Source organism: Falco punctatus (genome assembly GCF_963210335.1).
Source record: "Falco punctatus genome assembly, chromosome: 11".
NCBI classification, from domain to species: domain Eukaryota; kingdom Metazoa; phylum Chordata; class Aves; order Falconiformes; family Falconidae; genus Falco; species Falco punctatus.
In genome coordinates, this window is record NC_137591.1 from 19,649,051 (window position 1) to 19,670,502 (window position 21,452).

Consider the following 21,452-nt stretch of genomic DNA (forward strand, 5'->3'; position numbering starts at 1 on the left):
TTCTGTAGAACATTTTATAACAATTAAGTTGTTCCAGCTTGTTATTTTTCTTCAAGTCTTAATTGTGAAATTTCCTCTTCTTCCGATTCTTCTTCCCTGCTGCAAAAGCTGCTTTTTCACTCATGATCTCCTGATACTTCTTTTTATTATATCTGAACAAAATAGATAGTTTACTTTTAAGCATGGTAAACCAAAGTTCAGGAAAAGGTAACATGGAAAGTACTCTACATACGTAATTTGCCAAACAGTTCTCTTGTATTTTCTGAGTCAGGTTTCTTTAATTTTATACACTTATGCGTAGGTAACGGGAAATCAACAATTGAATTAATGATAAATGTAGGTAAATTTGTTTTGGAAGTAAATTTGATTGAAGAATCATTAATTTTGGCATAAGCAGGAGGTTCTTCATTGCATATGCAATCACATTTGGACAGTTTGCTAAAACACTGCTACTGTTCATCATGGGAAGACTCATCAATTTCAACAATACCACAGAAAAATTATACCCATTTTTATACTGCCTTCTCAGCAAACTCAAGATAATCACCCTTACTCGAGTACTCAAGATTGAAACCCAAGATGAGATTAACACTAAACAATGAACAGGATGCAAGTTGCTAGCTCCTCACAGTAGGGATTCTTAGGTACCTGTACCACAGCTCACTGCACACTGAGCAGTACTGAGCCTTTTAATAGCAGCACTGACAAGTATCTGCACTAATGCTAAAGTATCTGCTTAAAGCCCTTAATTAGCCACAGCATGAATTAACTGATCCAATTTCAAAGACATGAATTTTTAAAAACAGCTTCTAATAAATGCCTTATAAATCAGGTCAAGCCAGAAAACTGGTTAAGAAATGGCTGTACTAACTTGCCTTCCCAACACTAATAATTAATTTACAAGCCTGACATTAACCTTATAATCTCGAATCATGCACTACTTCCAAAAAAATGTCATTATGTGAAAAAGAAGTGCATATTAACATAACGTAGTAACCAATATCAAAACGTATCAACTAAGGGATCTACTCCAGAAACTGCAGATTAGCCAGACATTACTTAATCCCGTCATTGTCTTAAAGACTCTAGTGTAATTTTGACTCCTATGACAGGTGGCAGACTGACATGCTTCTAATATGAAATCATATAAACTTTCACAGAATTATAGACAGCACTTTTCTATCAATTATGCCAAGAAAAATTAATCAGTCTTTAAACAACAAGAAAAAAATGCATGCATAGGCATGTATCAGTTACTCAGAGCCCTTGGGTTTTGGCATAAGCCTGTGTACACACTTCTTTTGAAGTGAACCAGAATACAGCTGATAAGTTATCTCTTCAACAAAGACATTATTTTAAAAGTGGCTGCCAATAGCGATGACCCAAGTTGGATAAAACCCTTTCATGAAGATAAAAAATATGCTGTCTCAGTCTAATTATCCCCTGTCCCTTAGATCTTCTCAACAGCAGTGGTGCTGAAGTGCTAAAGCAGACTAGTAAGTATTCTTTGAAGTATAACCCCACCTCCCCAAGATGAATAAAAACAACAAAAAAAGCTGACATAGTTAAAAATACTCCTCTCATATATCAGAATTACCAAACTGTTTTTAAATACCTTCTAAACTCAGAATCTGCAAGCAGCTCTTCAACAATTGTTCTCTTCCTTTGTTTCTTAGGGATTCGACTATGGTAAAAGTCTATAGGAGAATCAACCACAGTTCCAACCTAAAAAACAGAAATGAAAACACTGTTACTGAACAGCAAGATGCTGATTTTGCCTTTTTTTTTTGTTTTTAACTCCTCAGCAACAAGTGTAAAGACACCTACAGAGAAAAGCAGAATTGTATCCTACGGAAGTGCAAAATACCATAAGAATTCAGCAATGTTTTGTACGCAGCAGAGTGACTTTTTGCCTCATTATTTAGTGCACAGAGGACAGCTTGAGTTTTAAGATTGTACAGATGTCAACACTGGACTGCTGCATCGATGCTTGTATTCATAAAAGAAATCCAGTTCTTAACATTTTACCAAGGAGGGAAAGGAATGACCATCCTTATGACCATCATAACTCTTTCTTGTCTCTGTCATCATGATGGTTTTTACTAGAAGGCTACACAGCAGTTCATCCAGCTCTAACACAAGGGCTTCACCCTGGAATGCATCAAGTTTTTTCCAACCAGCATGTTAGCCAGTTCTGATGATTCAGGTTAGCAGTGGAGACACACGGAATATGTTTCATACAGTGAAGACAGACCTGAGCCTATCTCATTATGTGGAACATTCCTGTCTAAGTTTTTCTATGCCCAGAAACTTCAAAACATGCAAGATCCATCCTTTAAAGTCAAGCATTAATATTTTAGAGAAATGAAAACATTTTCCTCAGGCATGCTAACTATTCAAATAGGCCTAAGTTGACGGAAGTCTTATTTCTATAGTTTCTGCAGTAATTATTTTCTTTATGCAAACCACTTCAAAGCCGAGAGCTATAGCAGCAGAAATTCTGGCTGATCACAAAGCTAGCTGTCTCCATTCAAACTGTATTAGCTAGTAAGAAAATAAATGCTAATTATTTTCTAAGCACTTGTTAAAAAAAGGCAAATACTTTAAAAAAAGCAGGGAAAACGTCTGCTGAGGGTTTGAATATGGATTAAGTCAGGCATTTGTTCACTATTGTGAGATCAGCTGAAATTAAAAACCCCAGCATATACACATATGTAATATAGAGTTAAGCAGCTGTAAACTACAGCCAAAAAATCAAAATACTTTATTAATTAAGGTAAGAAAGTAAACAAGCATAAAGGCTACCTACAAAATAGGCAGGGAGTAAGAATAGCTGTTCAAAACTTCAGCAGTACAATGCAACCTTCCGCTCCTTCCTTACCTGGAAGTACTTGGGTAGACCATCTCTATCATTCTTCTTATAAAAATGCTTAGGGTCCAATGAAGCTCTCATCTTCAAAACTTTTAGATCATTTTTCAGTTCACTTGTGATTTCTGGGGCTTTCATACCAAACCAACCGTCACCTGTTGTTTTCTCTCGCTCTGCCTAGGGTACAATACCAAGAATAATAAATTTGCATTCAGCAATCAGCACAGGATAGCACAGGGAACTCTCCCCTCCTAAAGATGGATAAAGCATTTAGAACATAACTGTACCTTTAAAAATCCTATTTTATGACCCTTACAATAAGGTCATCAGCACTGTATTAACGACAGATTTGTACCACCTCAGCACATCATCTTTCACTTCACTGCCCTGGTGACTAAAAGGATAGCTTTTCAAAGGATGGCTCAAGGTCACTGAATTGCAGCTCTTCACTTCCAGTGAGGCTTGTGTATACACACGCTCCCACCACGAGGCTCGCTACCAAAGTCTGGTTTGTTATTTGAGGCATTATCAGCTCTTCACTTACCCTGCGCTGTTTCTTCAGTTGGTGTAGTGACTCCCTGAAGGGTGGGACACACTCCTTTTTTTCAAAATCTGGAGTTATTACACTCTTCTGCAAGAGCTGTAAGAATTTTTTTTTAATGTTAAGACAGTCATCTCACTGATACGAATTCTACTGCTTAACCGTATTTACAGAATCTACTAAAGGAATCACCCAGAATCTAAGCAAACATCATAACACAGTATTTCAGCTTCTTTGATCCCCAACAAAAGTAGCAGGGATCTTCAAAACAGAACCCAGGCCAACAACAGAAAGCAGTTGGCTAGCTCTGGAAGAAGTGAGATAGCAAATGCTCTAGAATGAAGATGGCTATCATGAGTGAGCCTAAGAAAACAGTCTCAAGGAAAATAAAGACATGCCCTTTATCTCAAAGCGTGCTTTTGAAATAAAATTGCTAATTCCATATTAAGGAGAGTACAGACCTCTATTTACCGAAATTCATTCTTGCTATGGACTAAATATCTTGTTACCAGACCTTCAGCTCACGTATCATTAGGCAAAACTGTGGGCATCATCAACTTCTTTTTATTTTACAAGATAATGCTGGTATTTGCGTTGCTTTTCAGTTTCTGAAGTGTCGCATTTATTTACATTCTTACCATTAAACCCAAATGTAAATCCACACTTTGGCCAAGAAGAATGGAAGCTCTCAGCAAACTGTAAACCAGGACTTTTATTTGAAAACAAGTACACCAACCTTATCAAATTAACATCTTTATGTTACTGCAGTCACAGGTAACTGCTTAATTGTAAACACATTACCTGGTCCTTCTTCTTCTCCTTCAGTTGTTTAATTACACTTGATTCAGGCTTCTGTTTTTTTGCATCAAAACTAATATATAAACCTCCAAGCTTCTTGATATTCAAACCAGGGTCTATGCTGCTGGAAAGATGTAAACTAAAAGACAAATAGTTAATGATTAGAATATTGCAATAAGCATGCAACTAAACCTTCTACTGTCCTCTAAGAAAGATAAACAGAAAAAATATTTCTTATTTTTTCCACTTAAGTGCAGTTCTGCAATGATTTTAAGTCTCAGCGTCTAGAAGAAATTTATAATTTAGAGATGATAGAAAATGAAGGGAAAAAATTGTGCCATTATATGAAGTGACAAGTTTATTAAAGAACAATACCTGCGGAATCACTTCCACAAATATTTCCACATTAACTCTAATGCTGTATTCTTAACTTAGATAATCTTACTATATTCTATAAAACTGAATTCTTAGTTCACTTAACCTTGTCAAAAGAACTCATGACCAGCACCCTTCTTCAATGCATTGAGAAGCTTCCTAGCTACAGAGAAAAAAAAAACACAAAAGCACAAACATATGGGTGGTAAAAATACCATCAACTCTTAGTGAAAAGTATGAAGAAGCTACAATTCATTGTAGAAATGTTTAAGTCCTCTATGTAACAGTACTAGGAATAACATTATTAAACACTTCAAAGCTAGCATGTTTCACATTTTTTTTCATTACTTCGTTTGGGCAGCCAAAGGAATGTAGTTGCAAACAATGTACGGAAGTGGACTCAAAAGGAGGTTTTTGATGACAAAAATGCTTAAAATATACAAAGTATTATGGAGAAATATGGTAGTATCTAAAGAGGTACAAGGGATATTGAATACTCAGTAATACAAGCCCTTTACAACTTTCTATTAAACTGTGACTGATCTTTTGTAATGTCTTTACACTGAATACTTGGCTAAGTTTTTGTAAGACTTCCGGCCTACCTGAAGGTTTTCAGAAGATTAAGACTTGTTTATCCAACCTCAACAGAGTACGATGCTTTAAACATATGAAGCGTATAAAGGGATTTCAGCAGGAGTCAGACTACAAGAGCTCAAGAGGTCTCATCCAACCTAAATTATTCTATGATTATATATGATTCTATGAAATCAGCTGGGCTGATTTCACTTGAAGTGTCACTGTTCAACAGCGCAAGAACTAAAAAATATATGCGGGCCTACAAGAAAGCTGGAGCGGGACTTTTTACAAGGGCACGTAGTGATAGGACAAGGGAGAATGGCTTTAAACTTAAAAAGAGGGTAGGTTTAGATTAGATGTAAGGAAGAAATTCTTCACTGCGAGGGTGGCGAGGCACTGGCACAGGCTGCCCAGAGAAGCTGTGATGCCCCATCCCTGGCAGTGCTCAAGGCCAGGCTGGATGGGTTTGAGCAACCTGGTCTAGGGGAAGGTGTGACTAGTGGAACTAGACAATCTTTAAGGTCCCTTCCAACCCAAACCATTCTATGATTCTATTTAGGATTAAAAAGCATGATCTAATTAGGCAATGTGTAAGGAATTTACTGGACTTTTTGTTATTTATAACCAAACTAAAAGATCAACAATTAAGAAAACTGGCTTAAATAAGCAATTTTATCAGCCTGACCATTTAACCCAGTTTCACATTTTATTTTTTAAGCTGAACAAATATAAGGCCTCCAGATGCCTAAATATTTCAGAGTTCTGCTCTCTGAAACAAAATTGAAAAAAACCCCAGACCCTCAATTTATGGCCTATATTTTTATTTCATACGCTGTACAACCCCACTTCCCATGTCAATACGACTTAGTGATGAGACTACCCTCTCATTTATTCCACATCATTTCGCACTTAATCTATATGCCCTATGCACATATGCTTGAATGAAAGAAAATTCTTTAGTTATTCCCAGAAAACTACTTACACATCAATCTTAGTTTTCAATAAATCATCATCTTCATCCTTCTCATCTTCATCTATCAATTCCTCTTCAGCCTCTTCCAGATCTGAGGATTCTTCACCTTTTTCACTTCCTTCGTGCTTACTATCAGCATCACTATCTTGGTCTACCTGATCTAGATAATACTTCTGGCTGGAACTCATGCCAGGCTCAGTATCAATTACAAAAAGCCCTTCAGCATGCAGTGAACCATTTAAGGATCTTTTGAGGGAAGGAGTCCTCTCATCTGCTTCGTTGTAACACAGTTCCTCTTCAACTGTATTTACGGACAGTACACCACTATTTTCAGATTCATCACTGTCATCTTTGCTCAGAAACAATACAAGAGAACTGTTTCCAGTGCTTGAACTTTCACAGTTGTGGAATACAGATTCAGCATGTTCTCCTGTTTGGTCTTCACCACTGTCCGTATCGATTTCAAACATCCTGCATCCACCAATGCTATCAGTACTTTGTACAACAGCTATGTCCTTTTGTGAGCTACTCACTGCCCTAGGTTGCTCACCCTTTCTTGGTTTATCAGCATAGGTGAAAGACTTCTGTGCACCTGCCTCAGCATCTTCTCTTTCGCATTCCAGAAGTTTTTTATTTTTGTTTGGTGTTATTTGCCCTTGGGATTCTAAAAATTGTTTGGGACTCATGCAATCAGCCAGGGAAAGATCCATATCCTCTAGTTCCTCCTCCCTCACAAGTATTTCACTGTGTTCTTGTATTTGGCCACATGCTTTCTCTGAATCATCTACCTTAACCGACTCTCTATTTTTTATTGCTTTTTTCCCAGGTGACTCAATGTCACTTTGTTTCATTTCTGTAGGACTGCTGGGTGTCACATCATTCAAAACCACTCCTTCCGGGTCTTCACTCTGGGTTGTAGCAGCAGATTTGGAAGAACATTTGCTTTTAGGTGAACTGGGTTCTTTATTACCCTCAGTGACAGAGGAAGCATCTTCTGTGTCAGAGACAAGTTTTGCAGCAGGTCTAGCATCAGAAATTATTACTGGCTCAGATTTAATGGTGTCCTCAATTAAATTCTCATCTTCTGAAACAATTTTGTTTCCTTTCTCAGTCTGCTTAGTATTATCTGCTTGTGATTTCACTTGCATGCTCCTAGTAATTCGTTTGCTAGTGCCAGACGGTTCCATACAAGAATTCAGACAGCATGACTCTGCATCAGAAATATCTTCACTCTGGACTTCACAAGCTCTACCCGCCTGCAATTTCTTTCTGCTTTGCCTGCTTCTTGTAGTTCTGGTAACATTAGGCATCTGGACACCAGAAACTGCAGAGGAACAAGACTCGGCTTCAGAAGCATCATCTTCATCCACAGTCCTGCTTAACTTATTTAGAGAAGCTGTTTTGTCATGTCTTTTTTTGTCAGGATAATCCAGCTGATAAGGAACTACAATTTGTCGTCTTCTTGTTACTCTAACAAACAAAGGTGTCTGAAGACCTGACACAGCAGAGCAGTTTGATTCCGTTTCTGACACATCCCCATCGGCTTGTGGTTCAGCAACCGACGGTGCTGAATTAACAGCTGTGTTCTCATTCCTTGTAAGTTGCAGCTCTAAGCTATCACTGACATCTGACTTTGCTTCTGTATGTTCCAGCTCTTCAGACTGAGATTCCTGAATTACCTCTGGCTTACGAATTGATTTAGTTCTTCTTCTAGTCATCCCCGTAGACATAGGAGTACTAATTTCATTGGACACCATCTAGAAAAGGAGTAAAAATAAGAAGCGTGCTATTGGCAGATAAAAAAAAAATAATAAAGAGGATTCTATACAAATCACCAACAATCTTTTTAAACAAATCAGCTCAAGCTGACAACATGTGACATGTCTCTGTTTATCGCTACCTATGTGGAAGTGTTAACAAACCCTCCCTTGCTTATCTGTTCAGTCTACTGTCTTTTGGTCAAGGCAGGGGAAGAAACACAGGCATCTGTTAGAAAACATAAATAAAGACAAATATAAATATAAATAAGTATCTCTCAAATCTATTAAGTCCTGGCAAGCTGTCAAGGGAAACAAATCCAGAAGCAATGCTTAGAAACATCCAAAGATTTGCTCAACTGTAAACTGCCAAAGCCCAGCAACCAGCAGAATGTGCCCCAAAATGGTTTCCATAAGTGACGTTAGCAGTTTTAGGAGCAGAGTGGCCTCACACCACCAGCACCACTAGGTATAATCTGCTTCTTTAACAATGCCTGTAAGTTACCTGGAAGGCAATTAAAAATTCTGGCAAGAAAAAACCACTCTGCAACAGCAGGATCTTCCCAAAACACAGCGCAATGCTGGATCAACGTAAACCACACTGCCTACAGGGTCAGTATTTACTGGAGCGTTTGTGTGTCTAGTGGAAAACCTACTGAGAAATACTAAGTTAACTGCAGTACATAATTGAAATAAATAAATAAATACACAAATACCCTAGCCTTTAACTCGCAGCGTTAAGTAGGTTAACACCCGACAAGGGCTGCCAGCGCCGAGGGCCCGGCGGCAGCAGCAGGGCCGGAGCGCACCGGGAGAGGCCCCGCCGCAGCGCAGGCCGAGAGGCGCAGCAGCCGGGCACGCTGTTGCCCCCGACCCCGGCCCGGCCCCGCCGCCGCCCCCGCCGAGCCCCACGCAGCCGCCGAGACCCGCCGCGGACACCGAGGCCCCCGCGACGAGGCCTTGTGCGTGCGCGGAAATGGCGGCTGCTGCTGCTGCTGCTGCCGCCGCCCCGCGGGGCATCCGGCTGCCCCCCCGCCCCACTCCTCTCACCTCCGCTGCCCCAGCGGGCTCGGGCCCCGAGGGGCCGCCGCCGCCCCCGGCCCGCGGCCCCTGCCCCCGGCCCCGCGCCGCCGCCCGCCTGGTGGCCACCATCTTGTGGGCTGCGCCGCGCCCGCGCCTTCCGGCCCCGCCCGCCCCTTCCGGCCCCGCCCACAGCGGCAGCGCGGCGGCCCCGCCCCGCGGGAAGCGGGTACACCAGCGGGCGGGGGGCTGCCCCTGCCGCCAGGCCACGCAGGCCCGGACCGCCCGGCAAGGCGTGATGGCACCGCGGGTGACTCTGTGCGACACGGGGGGCGCACTGCGGGGAACGCCTGCAAGGCACCGCTTCGAAACCTACAAGAATTTAAAATTTTTAATTCCAACTTTGCGCTTCCGCGTGGAAGGGAATCCCCCTCTCCCACTCGTGACGCCGAACAAACCAGCCAGCCACCCCGGTAGGTGTCACGCTAGCCGCGACTCCAGGAGAGCGGAGCGCAGCCCCTGTGCTGCAGGGCCCTGCCCCCCAGCCGGCAGCTGCACGGCGCCAGCGTGCCCCCGCCGGGAGCCGCCCCAGCCCGGCCCCAGCACCGCGGCCCATGCACCGACCCCCGCAGTTAACGGTGCCGGATGCCACCGGCCAGCGGCACAGCAGGGAGGCACAGGCAGCACACGTCCACCCAGCAGCAGTGCGCAGCCCTGGCTGGCGGGGCAGTTCACAATGAAACCCACTGGAAAAATGATTCTGAAACTGTGATACACACTGACCCAACGTTAAAAAAAAAAAAAAAAAGACTACATTTTCATTAGGAGAAAAGAATTCAAGCTTTTATTGATGCATTACTAGTTCCAGTCCCCCATCTCTCTCACTGATCAAAAAAACTGAAGTCCAGGAGAATTTCCTAGTATTGACCACCCACAGGTAAGGTATTTCATGACTCAAAAGGTATCAAAAAAAAAAAAAAAAAAGATGATTCACATTCTGACTCAGTGGAATGGATTATAGGAAGCTGACAGCCCATACACTACCTACAGGCACCAAAATTCCACTAGCTGCCTACATGACAGAATTTGAAAGATGTTGGTGAAAACCCACTCCCTTACAGTCCAAATCTCAAAATATGTACACCTGAGTTAATGAGTACTACTAGCATGAAGTCATGCTCCTGCCTGAAATCACAAGGAAAACTAGTACTTTAGACACTCAGCATCAAGCTCCTGCTGAACTACCAGTGGAGTTTTTGCTGTCTATTCTGATTTAAAGGCCAAGAAAACAAAAAGGCCTTATTGGTAGAAAGAGAACATTAATCCAGAAGCCTTGCCTTAGCCGCAGCAGTCTCTCAGGATTCAAAAAAGCCGGTGCACTAAGTAACTGCCAAACAGAAACACACCTAACTTCAAGCTAACCTTTTGCCTAATTTCTGAATGGCACTCAAGCAACAAAGTTTCCTAGGCAACCCTAAAAGAAGTCATCCATTTACACAGCCCCACAGGGAACAGCTTCAACATTTACTATCTGTTCTGGCGTGGCCAATTCCAATTGCGCAGTCCACAAGTATCAAAAAACACAAAGCCACCGTTGCAAAGACAGGCACAATTTGATTTTTTGATTAACATATTTTTTGATCATTTGTTTTCAATTGTAGTTTTAAACATTCACACAATAATACATTTTCAGTTTCAAACAATAAAGATGCCATCACACTTGTGCAAACACTAAACAAAGCATTCTGAGGCACAAAGAAGCCAGAGGGAATTCAAGTAACAGAAAGTAATGTGGAAGATACATTATTTCTAAATTATAGAGGTCTTTTACACTATATTAAAAATAAACCAATTTTCCCATCCACACAAATTAAACAGCTGACTTGCCTATATATACACATACTAAGTAATGAGACACCAGTTTAATTTTGGGGGGGTAATTTTTCGTAAGAGATAACAGTTTTCTATAAAAACTAGTCCTTGAATGCTTTGCATCTATGTACCTACCAGATAATTAACTATTATTAAAGAGAAAATTTTTTAAAAAATAAAAATATGCAAGTTTCTCTATACTACCTAATGGCAGCTAAAATATGATAATTTTACAGTGAACTGGTCATAAAAAAGAAAAAATATTTTAAACTTTTCTCTATAGATAGTTTCAAATAAAAATAAAATATGAAAGATTTTGGGTTTGTTAAGTGAACTGGTCAATAGGGTAAGAAAGAAAAACAGTGTTAAAGCACTGCAGACACTCCTGCTGACATCACACTGAGTAATTACAACTTCTGGTCTTTGTTACAAATGTCATAAAAGTGTTTCTATGAAAAAAGCAATGTTCCCCCCATTCCCAAGAAATTAAAACAGTAAGCCATTTTAAAAAACAAGAAAAAGTTTTAAGGGGCATTTCTTTTAGCTTGCATGATATAGCCTTTGGACTTGATAATTCCTCTGCTTTTAACAATGACTGAATACCGGAGAAGCCATAAAGGAATCCACTCGTGTGCTTTCGTGTTCTGGATGCTTTCCTGAAGAACTTCTTGGAAACTTGCTTCACAAAGTAATTCTGAAGTTAAAAAGGGATATTGATGCTTTAAATAATGTAATGTAAACAGCTGCAAAAAGCAACACTTAAGAGAAGCCTTTTTCTACAGTCAAGAGTCTTAAGCAGTGCCAGATACTCCACAGAACCACTCTTCTGGAATGCACAAAGGGTAAAAGCAGCTGAGCAATACAGAAAAAAAAATATCTTCAGGACACTTTTTTTGCAACATGAGTACTTCCCATGAAACTTAATAGACTAAGATTTCTACAATATCAAATGGAGTTGATCAGCAGAGCCATTCGCAGGAAAAAAATGAAATTAAATTTGAGAAGCTAGCTAGGCAAAACAAGAGGCAAGTAAAGCATTAGGCTGAAATCAGCCAAGTACTGAGCACTCTCAGTTACCGCTGCAGTCACTGGAAGCTCAACACATAGCATCTCCCGTAACTGGGCTCTTAATACCCACAAGCCCAGAAAGCATTAAGAAAAATGGGCTTAAATGCCACAAAGCAGAACAGGCAAGTATAAATCCTTCTAGTTTCCTTTGGAGAGTCAGTCAAAGAAACAATCCCTTTGATGAGGAATGTTCCCAAAAGACAGTCTCAGTGCTCTTCAGCTGACCACTACAGAAAAGTTAAGCTTAGCAAATAATGCATAAGGGAATCACTGCTTGCTTTGTTTTCTATCCAAATCCTCTTCTCCTTCATGTCATTAATCTCAACAGAGATTATTTATTACATTGCAAGTTACACTATGGACTTCACAGGACATGGAAACTGTCAGACTAAATGCAATTCATCTTGCACACTGCCAGAGCAGTGCCAATACGTGCTCAAGCAGTGATGAAATTCATCAGTTGCAACAGTCATACTATAAAACATACACTTCATAAGTAGCATTTTATATGCTTGTTTTCTTTGGGAAGGTGGAATGGGAAGAAAGGAGAAGGAAGGAAAAGTATGATCATCATGAATAGTTGGACATAAGGAAGCATGTAGAGGAGGAATGAATTATTGTTTAAGACTTCTTGCTTGCAAGTGCAGCAAGATATTTAAGGCATCATTATAGTGAAGAAGATTAGAAGATGTTTGAGAGATACTAATACAATATCCCAGAATATTCTAGGGAACTTGTAACTCAGATTTCTGGAGTCTAAAGGAAACCCTCCAAGTCCTTCAATCACTCAGTAAATGAATCACTGCACAAAATATTTATATTTTTTATAATCACTGCACAAGATATTTATACCAACCCTCTTTGTAATGACGTTACCTTAAGAACTCACAACTTTGAAAGAATCCTACTGAAAGCCTAATAATTTTACATGTCTAACACTACCAAACTACTCAAAAAAAATCAACTGATCATTAACATTTCTATGCAAGCTACTTCACAGACAAGTTCTGGGCAAGTCAGCTTTCATTTATCATAATTCATTCTATGTTTTGTGGAAATAAGTTTGGTTTTTTAACATATTCAAATTTCTCAGTAGTTTGTCCTAGTTTTAATCAAAGAAAATGAAATAAATATTTCAGGAAACTATCCAAGGCTGGAAGAGCACCCTCTCCCCCAGCTTTCTTGAAGCAAAACCAAGAACTTAATATTCTGTAGAGGAAAAACTTTTAAATTCCTTTCTTCAGGATTCAAACATAAAACTGAAGTTCAGAGAGATCATTCTTGATTTTGTACTGAATAAATGCGTTTTTAAGGCTTTGCCACATGAGTTAACAGAAGACTTACCTTTTGGGTCATTGTGAGTTAACAGCTGTATGTCAAACTGCTTTGCAAAAGCTGTGAGATCAGGTGGCATCACACAACAGGAAGCTAGGTTCACCTGATTGCTACTTGGTTTCACCTGAAAGTAACAGAATAGTTTTATAAGAAAAAAAATTTATGTACTTATTTTAGTTGTTCCCCCCATGCCCCTATTAAGAACAGAAATCTTGCTTTGAACCATTTGCCTTTGACCACCGTTTTAAGATCTGAACAAGGCTAATTAATTCTGCATGATGCTGAACGGGCAACTCCTACATCTGCAATTTCCTGCAGCACAGAGCCCAAAGCAAGAGTAAGATCTAACTTTAGGTGCTGCCACAGCAAGATGAGTACTAATCCATTCTTTCTGGCTTCCTGTCTGCTGTGCTCCCTTCACAGCATCGATCCAGGTTTTTTTTCCCCCTCTCTAGTTGAACATTATAGGGATGTTCAACTTCAAATAAAAAAATCCAAATAAATATTTGTTAAAGATACACAATTTGCAGTCCTCCATGCCTTCAGGTAAGTGCTTAAGTCAGATTAAGTTAAAAAGGACACTCTTCCACTGACTCTTTCTCTGCTCATCACAAACTGCATTCATTATGACCATGCAGGTGGTCATTAATCCTCTCAACTCTTCCTCTGTATACACAAAACAGTGAGGAGCACAGATCAGGACTCTCGGCAAGATCTCTTACACAGCTACGGTACGTTCACGTACCACAAAAGAAATGTCTTAAGAGGAGTATTCAAAGAACTAATAAGGAAACAGTTAATCCACAACCTTACATGAGCACAGGCACATACTAGTACAGAGCTCCATCACTCAAATGCTAAGAGGCAATTAATCACTTTGGACAACAAAAATATTGTGCCACTTCATTCACAGCCTTACTCTTTACATTTAAGCTTAGCATTCCAAGGGGAAATCCCTCTGTTCGTAACACAGAGTAAAGTGAAAACAGCTGTGTTTTCAGAGCCACTGGAATAAATCTGAGGGTTTAAGAGTACTGTTTATACTCCTTTCCTAAGTACAAAAGCATTCAAAACTCAAACCTTCAGTACTTCAAAGAACCTACTACTGAACAGACCCATGTTTTCTGGCCTTTCCTCACCAGTAGGTAAGATCACTGAGGAGAGTTACACTTGGAGCCTCCCCCACCTTGAACAACATCGTGACCCTCCAAAGATGCCAAAAGTAACAAGGCTAATTAATATTTTGTATATAAACCCATCTGTAACAAGTTTACAGCTATGTGGCAGCCAGTAACAGTTCCTCTGTCCTAGAAATTCTACAAGTAGGAAGTTTGTTCTCACCTGTGCCCACAGATACAGCTGCTCTAACAGTGCTTTGTCTAGGTCAGAGGTACCTATGGCAATTATCTTCTTGTTTTGAACTAGATTCTCAAGTTCTTGCCAATAAGGTTGCAAATACTCCAAGGACAGGACAGTTCCATCTTCAACAGGAGGTGGGGCAATAATGACTGAGTCCAGTTGAGCAACTCCAAGGGCAGAACATGCTGAGGAAAAAGAACAGAGACACTGTCAAAATCTTTTGTGAGATAAAAACATAAGCAGCAAGACTTCAAATTCAGCAAAAAATATACCTCCTGCTTCACTCTGCTGGCTTTCATTCACCATTTGAAACTCTTACAAGTATCAGCAGTCAAGTGTAGCAACACAAAATTTTTAGCAAACAATTAATGATACAGCTGAAGGCCAAGTTTCAACTGTAAGTTGGGAGGGAGGGAGGATGGGACACACCCCCCAAAAAAACTCTGCCACCAAACAAAGCACAAAGCTTTTTTCTCCTGTTAAAACTACATATTTCTCTCAAGAGAGTGGTCACAATCAAGTCCCAATTCCCTTACTCTCAATTTCTTCCAAAATTTGGAACTTCCACTCTGAACTGTTAACTCAAGTACAGGGCACGGACTAGGAGAGCTACCTGGACTATGTGAGGAGTTGGACTAAAAGCACACTGAATATGGAGAGTGTAACTGCCAGAGAGATGTGGCAAGTGTTTAAGTATCACTGAGCTTTAGGAAAGATGCAAGCCATGAGGCTGTTCTGCACAGCAAAAAAGAATAAAATTAAATAGCTAAATAAATTATTTTCTTCTGGAGGAAGATTCTATCAATGTATTTTTAACAAATGGTACTACAGCTTACAGCAAGGAGGCTACCAACTGGGGTATCAATAGAACAGAATATCTGACCCTTTGTTCTTTGCTAACCCCTTACCTTATGCCCAACAATCTTCCAAAGTGATAAAGTTCAATGCTGCTCACAATTACTGCTGCATTACGCTAATAAAACTTCATGCATCAGTACAGCTATCGTCCTGTATTTTCAATAAAACTTAACTATTTCATCAGCTGCTCGCAGCACTGTATTACCTAAATCATCTGTGTAATACCACACAGTTAGTAGTGAAGTTCATCATGTTAAGAAGCGGCAGCTAACAACAACTGGTAAGAACTACTGTATCACTTACTAAACTATCGCATTCTATTCACTTTTTAACAAGTTTTGTGTGAAAGAACAGAAATCGGACTTGAGTTCGTGGACTCAAGGTTACAGTGAACCACATTTAGTAAGTTTACTGACTGAACTAACATGTAAATAGACTTGATTACCTAAGTCTCTTAGTAAGAAAACAGGCTATACTTGTGACAGGAACTAAGTATACCCCTTAGATGGAAAAGGCTCTAATTTTATTTCTAAACACTGAAGTAAAAAAGAAACCCTACCAGGAGTTTGAGTTTCACACTTACCCAGGTCAACTGCATCTCTGATTGATGAAGAGTTTGATCCAACGATGAAAAGTTTTGCTGTTTTCAAAGAAACTGGGATCAGTAACTGAATAAGCCAGCTTTCATTAAATATATTGCTATCTACTTTCGCTATATACAGTATTTGAGTTCTTGGGTACAGGGTGCTTAAAATATACACCAATTTAAAAAATTGGGAAAAAACCAACCTTCTCAAAGTTGACTGCCCAATAACAACACTGTTACCTTAAGTTTCAGAGTTATACAGTCTCAGAACAAGAAATCATCCAGTTAGATGATCTAACAAGCTGTAAAGCTGGGACTGAAGCATCAGGACACTACACTAACCGTAACAACCTGTATAAAAACCCCAAATGCAACAGTACAAACAGACCTCTTTACAACTTACTGAGACTCAAAATGTACTAGTGTTAGTTTGGACTGCCTCCTTCAAGTTCATCATATTCAACCTGGAAAAATTATGCAAATAAATGTGCTTCCAATGCTATTTCTTAATTCCAGTACTATCTGTAGTATTTTGCTTCAGAAAAGTCAAAAAGATTCACAAAATATATTTAAAATGTCTTGAGGAGATCCAAATTAAAGTAGAAAAATGCCGAGCTGCTTTAAAACCTGAAATACGAATTCAAGTCTTTCTTAGCCAACTTCTAGACTACCAAAAGCATGACAGTGTGCACTGATGTCATTTGACTTTGCAAATATAAAACATGGTGGAAAAAACATACATACATGAACATCCTATTAATGACTGCATACGAAGACTTTTTATGCCACCAGATTTGTTACTGTGTTCTTACCAGATACTTTCAACTCGTCCCTTTCTTCAGGATTTATTTTTTCTACAGCTTGAGCTACAGTACATTCCAGAACCTCCAGTATTTCCTGTAGTAAGTACAAGAGACTTAAGTATGACTTGTTTCAGAACAATAATAGAAATAGAAGTCTTACAGCAGTTACAAACAAAAACACAATAAAAATGCAATGACAGAAGGGAAGTAACCCAATGCTTCTTGATCTCTGAGGGGAGGTCAGAAAATAAAGTTATATGAAAGGCCCTATACATCCCCAATATAAAAAATACAAATTACTGACAACAATTACTGGAATAAGTAGTAAGTAATCAGTAGTGTTCTGATTTTCTGATGTGAACAGATAGTTGCGCCAATTCAAACTGCCTTGCTTTAAAAAGAAAGCCTCATGACCAGCTGAAAAGAACCATCAGAATTAGGGGGTCTGGGTTGGAACACCTTTGCATATAAGTATTTTGTAATTTCAGTGAAGCCTGTGAAAATGCTGTAAAACACACATTTAAAACAATAGTTTTGAAACTACAAATTGGGAAACTTTCAGAGATTTCACCCTTTCACCTAATTTTAAGACTAGGCTGACATCGCATGTCAGCTGGCACAAGGTGACTCTCAAGTCTTTACCTACATGAGATTTTGTATTATACATGTGCACACACACCACACCGCCCCCAGCCAAGAACTCTTTGGTCATTTTTGCTGCCCTACCAAAAAATCCTGAAGTGACTGAGTTACGCCATACAGTCAGCATTTTAAATAACAATTAACTTTTACTGGAAACCAGTGTAATTCATAAAAGAATTTGGAATTATGCAGTTAACATGTTCTGACAGTAAAATCTAGCTCACACTAAATAATTAACTTTAAACAGATCACTACATCTTACAGAGACAAATGTTTATTTACATTCTCTTCTTGAGCAATCATTAGATCTTCCAGAAATCGTTCAGCATTAACTGCCTCACCACACTCCAGTGTGGAATGCAGCAACATTCAGTTGATGCCACCATTACACAAGAACTGGTAAAGAACCCCAAAGAAACAATTAGCAAAGTTTTTTAGTTTTGTGTGCTTTTGCATTTGCTTTATTTTTTTAAATGAAGCATGCTAATATTTCACAGAGCAAATAACATATTTAGTGGGAACCTATTACTGCTTTGCTGAATTTCAAAAGCAATAGTGAAAGAGGAGCAGGCAAATACACTAAGAACTTTATGTCAGATGCCATTGACTGTGGTTTTAAGAATTATGTGGAAGTCTTTAGCTCTTAAGGGCAAATCTGCATCTTCAGAAATATTTTTGAGACAACCAAGGCTATGCTTCAGAGTTCTCCTCCAAATGGGATGATCTTCAGCTATTTAGTTTATCATCTCCATAGTTTAGATAATTCTCCATCGAATTTTTACAAGCATGCTAGCAAACTTCTAAGGTATATATATATACACAGTCTGGTGGTTAGGGTTTTTTTGTGACTGCATCGATAATTAATTTGAAATCTTACAGACCAGGGCTTTCATTTTGCTAATAATTCTTACTTGCCATCAACAGAAATCTTCACTTCGGTATTTCTTAACTTCTCCAGATTTACTAAATATTTAAAAAAAAAAAAAACAAACCAAAAGGGGGGGTTTGAGAAATACTCTTAAGTTATCTGGAGTTGCAGATGCAGAAATAGATTAGTGCGTATTTTAAAAGGTGTAAACACCTACATATTTCTCTGTTTTCACAAGTAAGATGGGTAACACACGTAACACCTCTCCTACCTGATTTAGGTCTTGTCCAATCTTTGAGCTCCATTCAGTCAGTGTTTTCTGAATGCAGTCCCGCACCTACAAAATATTTTTTCATATTCAAGTCTCTGTTACAGCTGCACACAAACAATGATTCATAGGCATGTAGGACAGACTGAGCAGGTGAACTAATGACACCATTCCTTCAACCACAGAAGATTCTTCCATCACAGCTTCCATCTGAAACTTGTTCAAACTAGTTTACTTACATATTTTCCTCTCCTCTTTAACAAAGAGTTTTAGCAGCAATACAAGTACTGTACTTCTCCAACCATTGCCATATTTAAAGGAAAAAAACAATGCTAAACAAGCAAGAACTAGGGCGTGGGGTGGGCTGGGTTGTTTCTGTGTAGCAATTCCCAAGTCAAAGTGTTGTCAGAGAAAAGCATACGTGCTGTGACATTGTTAGAAACGAGACTTTACAATCACTAAACATTCATTGTATTAATTATTTCTCTTTCCAAGATCTGCATCTGATACTTTTCATTTACTGCCTACCTACTCCACTGTGCCAAACCACTGATGTTTTTAAGTCCTTCATTACTGAAGGGGGTACCTTCAAAATCCCACCCAACACCTGCATTTTTCCTGCATCCACAGATGCAATGTAAACTTGACTAGGATTCTGACCACGGGTTTTCTCAAACATAGTAAGGCGTTAACTATGAAGTCTACATCAGCTAATTAACTGCATGCTGTACCAGTGCTTCAACTGTACCAATGCTCTAGCTTCATCACTGGGGTTGTTACCCTGCAGGCTAAGTAAATGTACTGTCAAGACTGCTACCTGCCAAGGTAGAAGCACTTCCCTGAGCTGCTATGTAGCTTCACTTTTAGCAATCTGTTTTATAACTAGGTGGATACCTACTTTTCCTAACATTATGTTGCTATTTCCTGTGACACCTAACGTTAGCTCAGAGAGCTCACAACACCATGCACCAACCAGAAGCCAACCTCCACCATAAAACTGGGTATCACGAAAATTAAGATGTAATACAGTAATAATACTTTGTGAGCATGTTTTATATGTTCTTTCCCAGCATTTAAAATGTCATTAAAGAAATAACTGAGTCAAAAGTCAAGAACTGACACACACACAACCTCTGAAACAGCTATCCACAATGCCGGAACTCTTCAGCCTATTTTGATGCAGCTTATAGCATCTTTTCCTTTCTGAGGGAAAGTGAGACAGTGCTAAATATGTGTTTTGTTTATACTGCTACTCTGCAACTACCACATATTGTGTTTCTGTTGCAGTTAGTATGCACCAGCCTCTGTCTCCAAAGCACACCATCCCCTGCCCTCAACACATGTGAAAAGCACAGTGTATTTGACTGCTTTGACCAGCTTTTCCAAATAGTTACATTCCAAAACTCCTAACGTCAGCATTCATAGTTTGCAAAATTTTAGCTTACATTCTGCCACTGAGAACTGTACACACTAACTAAACCAAATAGGAGAGTTAAAAGCCAACTTATTTCTGATAATTAATGCCAATTATTTGCTCTTGGAATTCCAGCAACTCTGAAAAGCAGGCAGCCTTATGTTTAAATGGATTTCCCTGTAAACAAGTAAGGTTAAATACCTGATTAGCTCTGCATACTGGCCACTCTTATTTACCAGCCATCCAGAAACTGCTCACACTGCGATACGGCTATTTCTTTGGTACAGAATGTGGCCGTTTTACACAGATCACAGAATGCTGCAATAAGCCATCAGGCCACATAAAAGTTATTACCACATGTCAACTAACCAGAAGCATGATGAATCCTTCCCTCTCGTTACATCATCCTCCTGTCACCTTTCTTAGCATTTGTGCAGTCGGCCAATTGTAGATTATCAACAGTGCCGCTACACAGCCACAACCAGCCAAAAAAAGTAGTAGCTCTGACAGGTAAACGTCCACTTTCAGCTTATTGTGTCACGATGACACAGCAGATACAGTGCTCCTGGAGCTCGGGACCACAGGATCTCCAGACACTTTTATCAGGATTATTCCAAGTGTTGGCACACGCTGCCAAAGCCAATAGTTTACGGTGGTAATTAAAGAGTTATTTCAAGCTTTTAACAAAGAATGACAGCTATACTTTGCGAAGACGGCAGCAATGGCTCATTTCCCTGAGACGTGTCGCCACCGAGAAATTCAAGTTAGAAAAAACAACGCACCACCGGCACCGGCCCTCGCCGCACGGCACCAGGGATGGATGGCCTCGGCCACCGCGGGCGGCGGCACCGCGCTCAGCCCCGCAGCGGAGGCGCGGGCTCCGCGCCCCCAGAGGCTCCACCGCCCCCGCCGAGCCGTAAGGTAGAACACGGGGTGGGCCCGCTCCGCCCTCCGCACCTGCCCGGCCACCCTCGCCCGCTCCCGAGGCCGCCTCAGCCCCCGGCAGCGGAACAGCGACCGCCGCCCACGGTAACGCTCGGGCCGCCGGGCGCCCCCGCACCTCAGCGACCGCGGCGGGGCGCCACACCTCACCGGCCCGGCCCCCCCCCCGCCGCCGCGGCCCGCCCCGCGGGGCCCGCCCCGCTCACCTCCTCGCCGGGGGTGGCCGGGCACTTCTTGCGCAGGCAGCCCCAGTTGAGGAGGTTGCCGGTCTGCAGGGTGAGGGTGGCCGCCCGCTCCAGCAGGGCGCGGGCGCCCTCCGTCTCCATGGGGAGGCCTGGCGCTGCGGCCGCCGCCGGGCTCCCCGCGACACCTGCAGCACCGCGCCGTGACTCAGCACAAATAACGGCGGCGGGGGGGCGGCGGGGGCTGCTTTGTAACCGGCCCCGGTCACATGGCCCGAGGACAATGGGCGGCGGGGCGGGCCCAGCGCCGCCACCAGCGGCCGCGCGCGCCGCCTCAGCCCCCCGC

The 21,452-nt window shown here is 40.8% G+C and overlaps 2 protein-coding genes across 3 annotated transcripts; both read right to left on the bottom strand.

Annotated features, from left to right (window-relative positions):
* Positions 1-9,090, bottom strand: DNTTIP2 (deoxynucleotidyltransferase terminal interacting protein 2). Its single transcript, XM_080407070.1, has 7 exons — positions 8,940-9,090; positions 6,142-7,889; positions 4,212-4,347; positions 3,414-3,509; positions 2,882-3,046; positions 1,616-1,725; positions 1-152 (listed from the first exon to the last, which is right to left on the bottom strand). The coding sequence occupies exons 1-7, from the start codon at positions 9,039-9,041 to the stop codon at positions 59-61; spliced, it is 2,451 nt and encodes an 816-aa protein (XP_080263196.1). The 5' UTR covers positions 9,042-9,090; the 3' UTR covers positions 1-58.
* Positions 9,091-10,412: 1,322 nt separating this feature from the next.
* GCLM (glutamate-cysteine ligase modifier subunit) lies at positions 10,413-21,427 on the bottom strand. Of its 2 annotated transcripts, none has more exons than XM_080407173.1 (7): positions 21,131-21,427; positions 18,572-18,637; positions 16,800-16,884; positions 15,985-16,041; positions 14,526-14,728; positions 13,194-13,308; positions 10,413-11,475 (listed from the first exon to the last, which is right to left on the bottom strand). In XM_080407173.1, exons 1-7 carry the CDS (start codon positions 21,248-21,250, stop codon positions 11,306-11,308), a joined length of 816 nt encoding a protein of 271 aa, XP_080263299.1. In that variant the 5' UTR covers positions 21,251-21,427; the 3' UTR covers positions 10,413-11,305. The 2 variants fall into 2 exon arrangements, with proteins under 2 accessions (XP_080263299.1, XP_080263300.1); XM_080407174.1 differs by lacking the exon at positions 21,131-21,427 and adding an exon at positions 20,352-20,375.
* Between the last annotated feature and the right edge of the window lie 25 nt (positions 21,428-21,452).

What these genes read in the sequence shown, in the direction of transcription:
- DNTTIP2 (XM_080407070.1), bottom strand. Translation starts at nt 9,041, where the DNA reads ATGGTGGCCACCAGGCGGGCGGCGGCGCGGGGCCGGGGGCAGGGGCCG. An exon ending in AGCCCGCTGGGGCAGCGGAG is followed by an intron (nt 7,890 to 8,939) that starts GTGAGAGGAGTG and finishes CTCCTTTTCTAG; the next exon opens with ATGGTGTCCAATGAAATTAG. An exon ending in GCAGATTCTGAGTTTAGAAG is followed by an intron (nt 153 to 1,615) that starts GTATTTAAAAAC and finishes TATTTTGTTCAG; the next exon opens with ATATAATAAAAAGAAGTATC.
- GCLM (XM_080407173.1), bottom strand. Translation starts at nt 21,250, where the DNA reads ATGGAGACGGAGGGCGCCCGCGCCCTGCTGGAGCGGGCGGCCACCCTC. An exon ending in CGGCCACCCCCGGCGAGGAG is followed by an intron (nt 18,638 to 21,130) that starts GTGAGCGGGGCG and finishes AATATTTTGTAG; the next exon opens with GTGCGGGACTGCATTCAGAA. An exon ending in TTGGACAAGACCTAAATCAG is followed by an intron (nt 16,885 to 18,571) that starts GTAGGAGAGGTG and finishes TACTTACTACAG; the next exon opens with GAAATACTGGAGGTTCTGGA.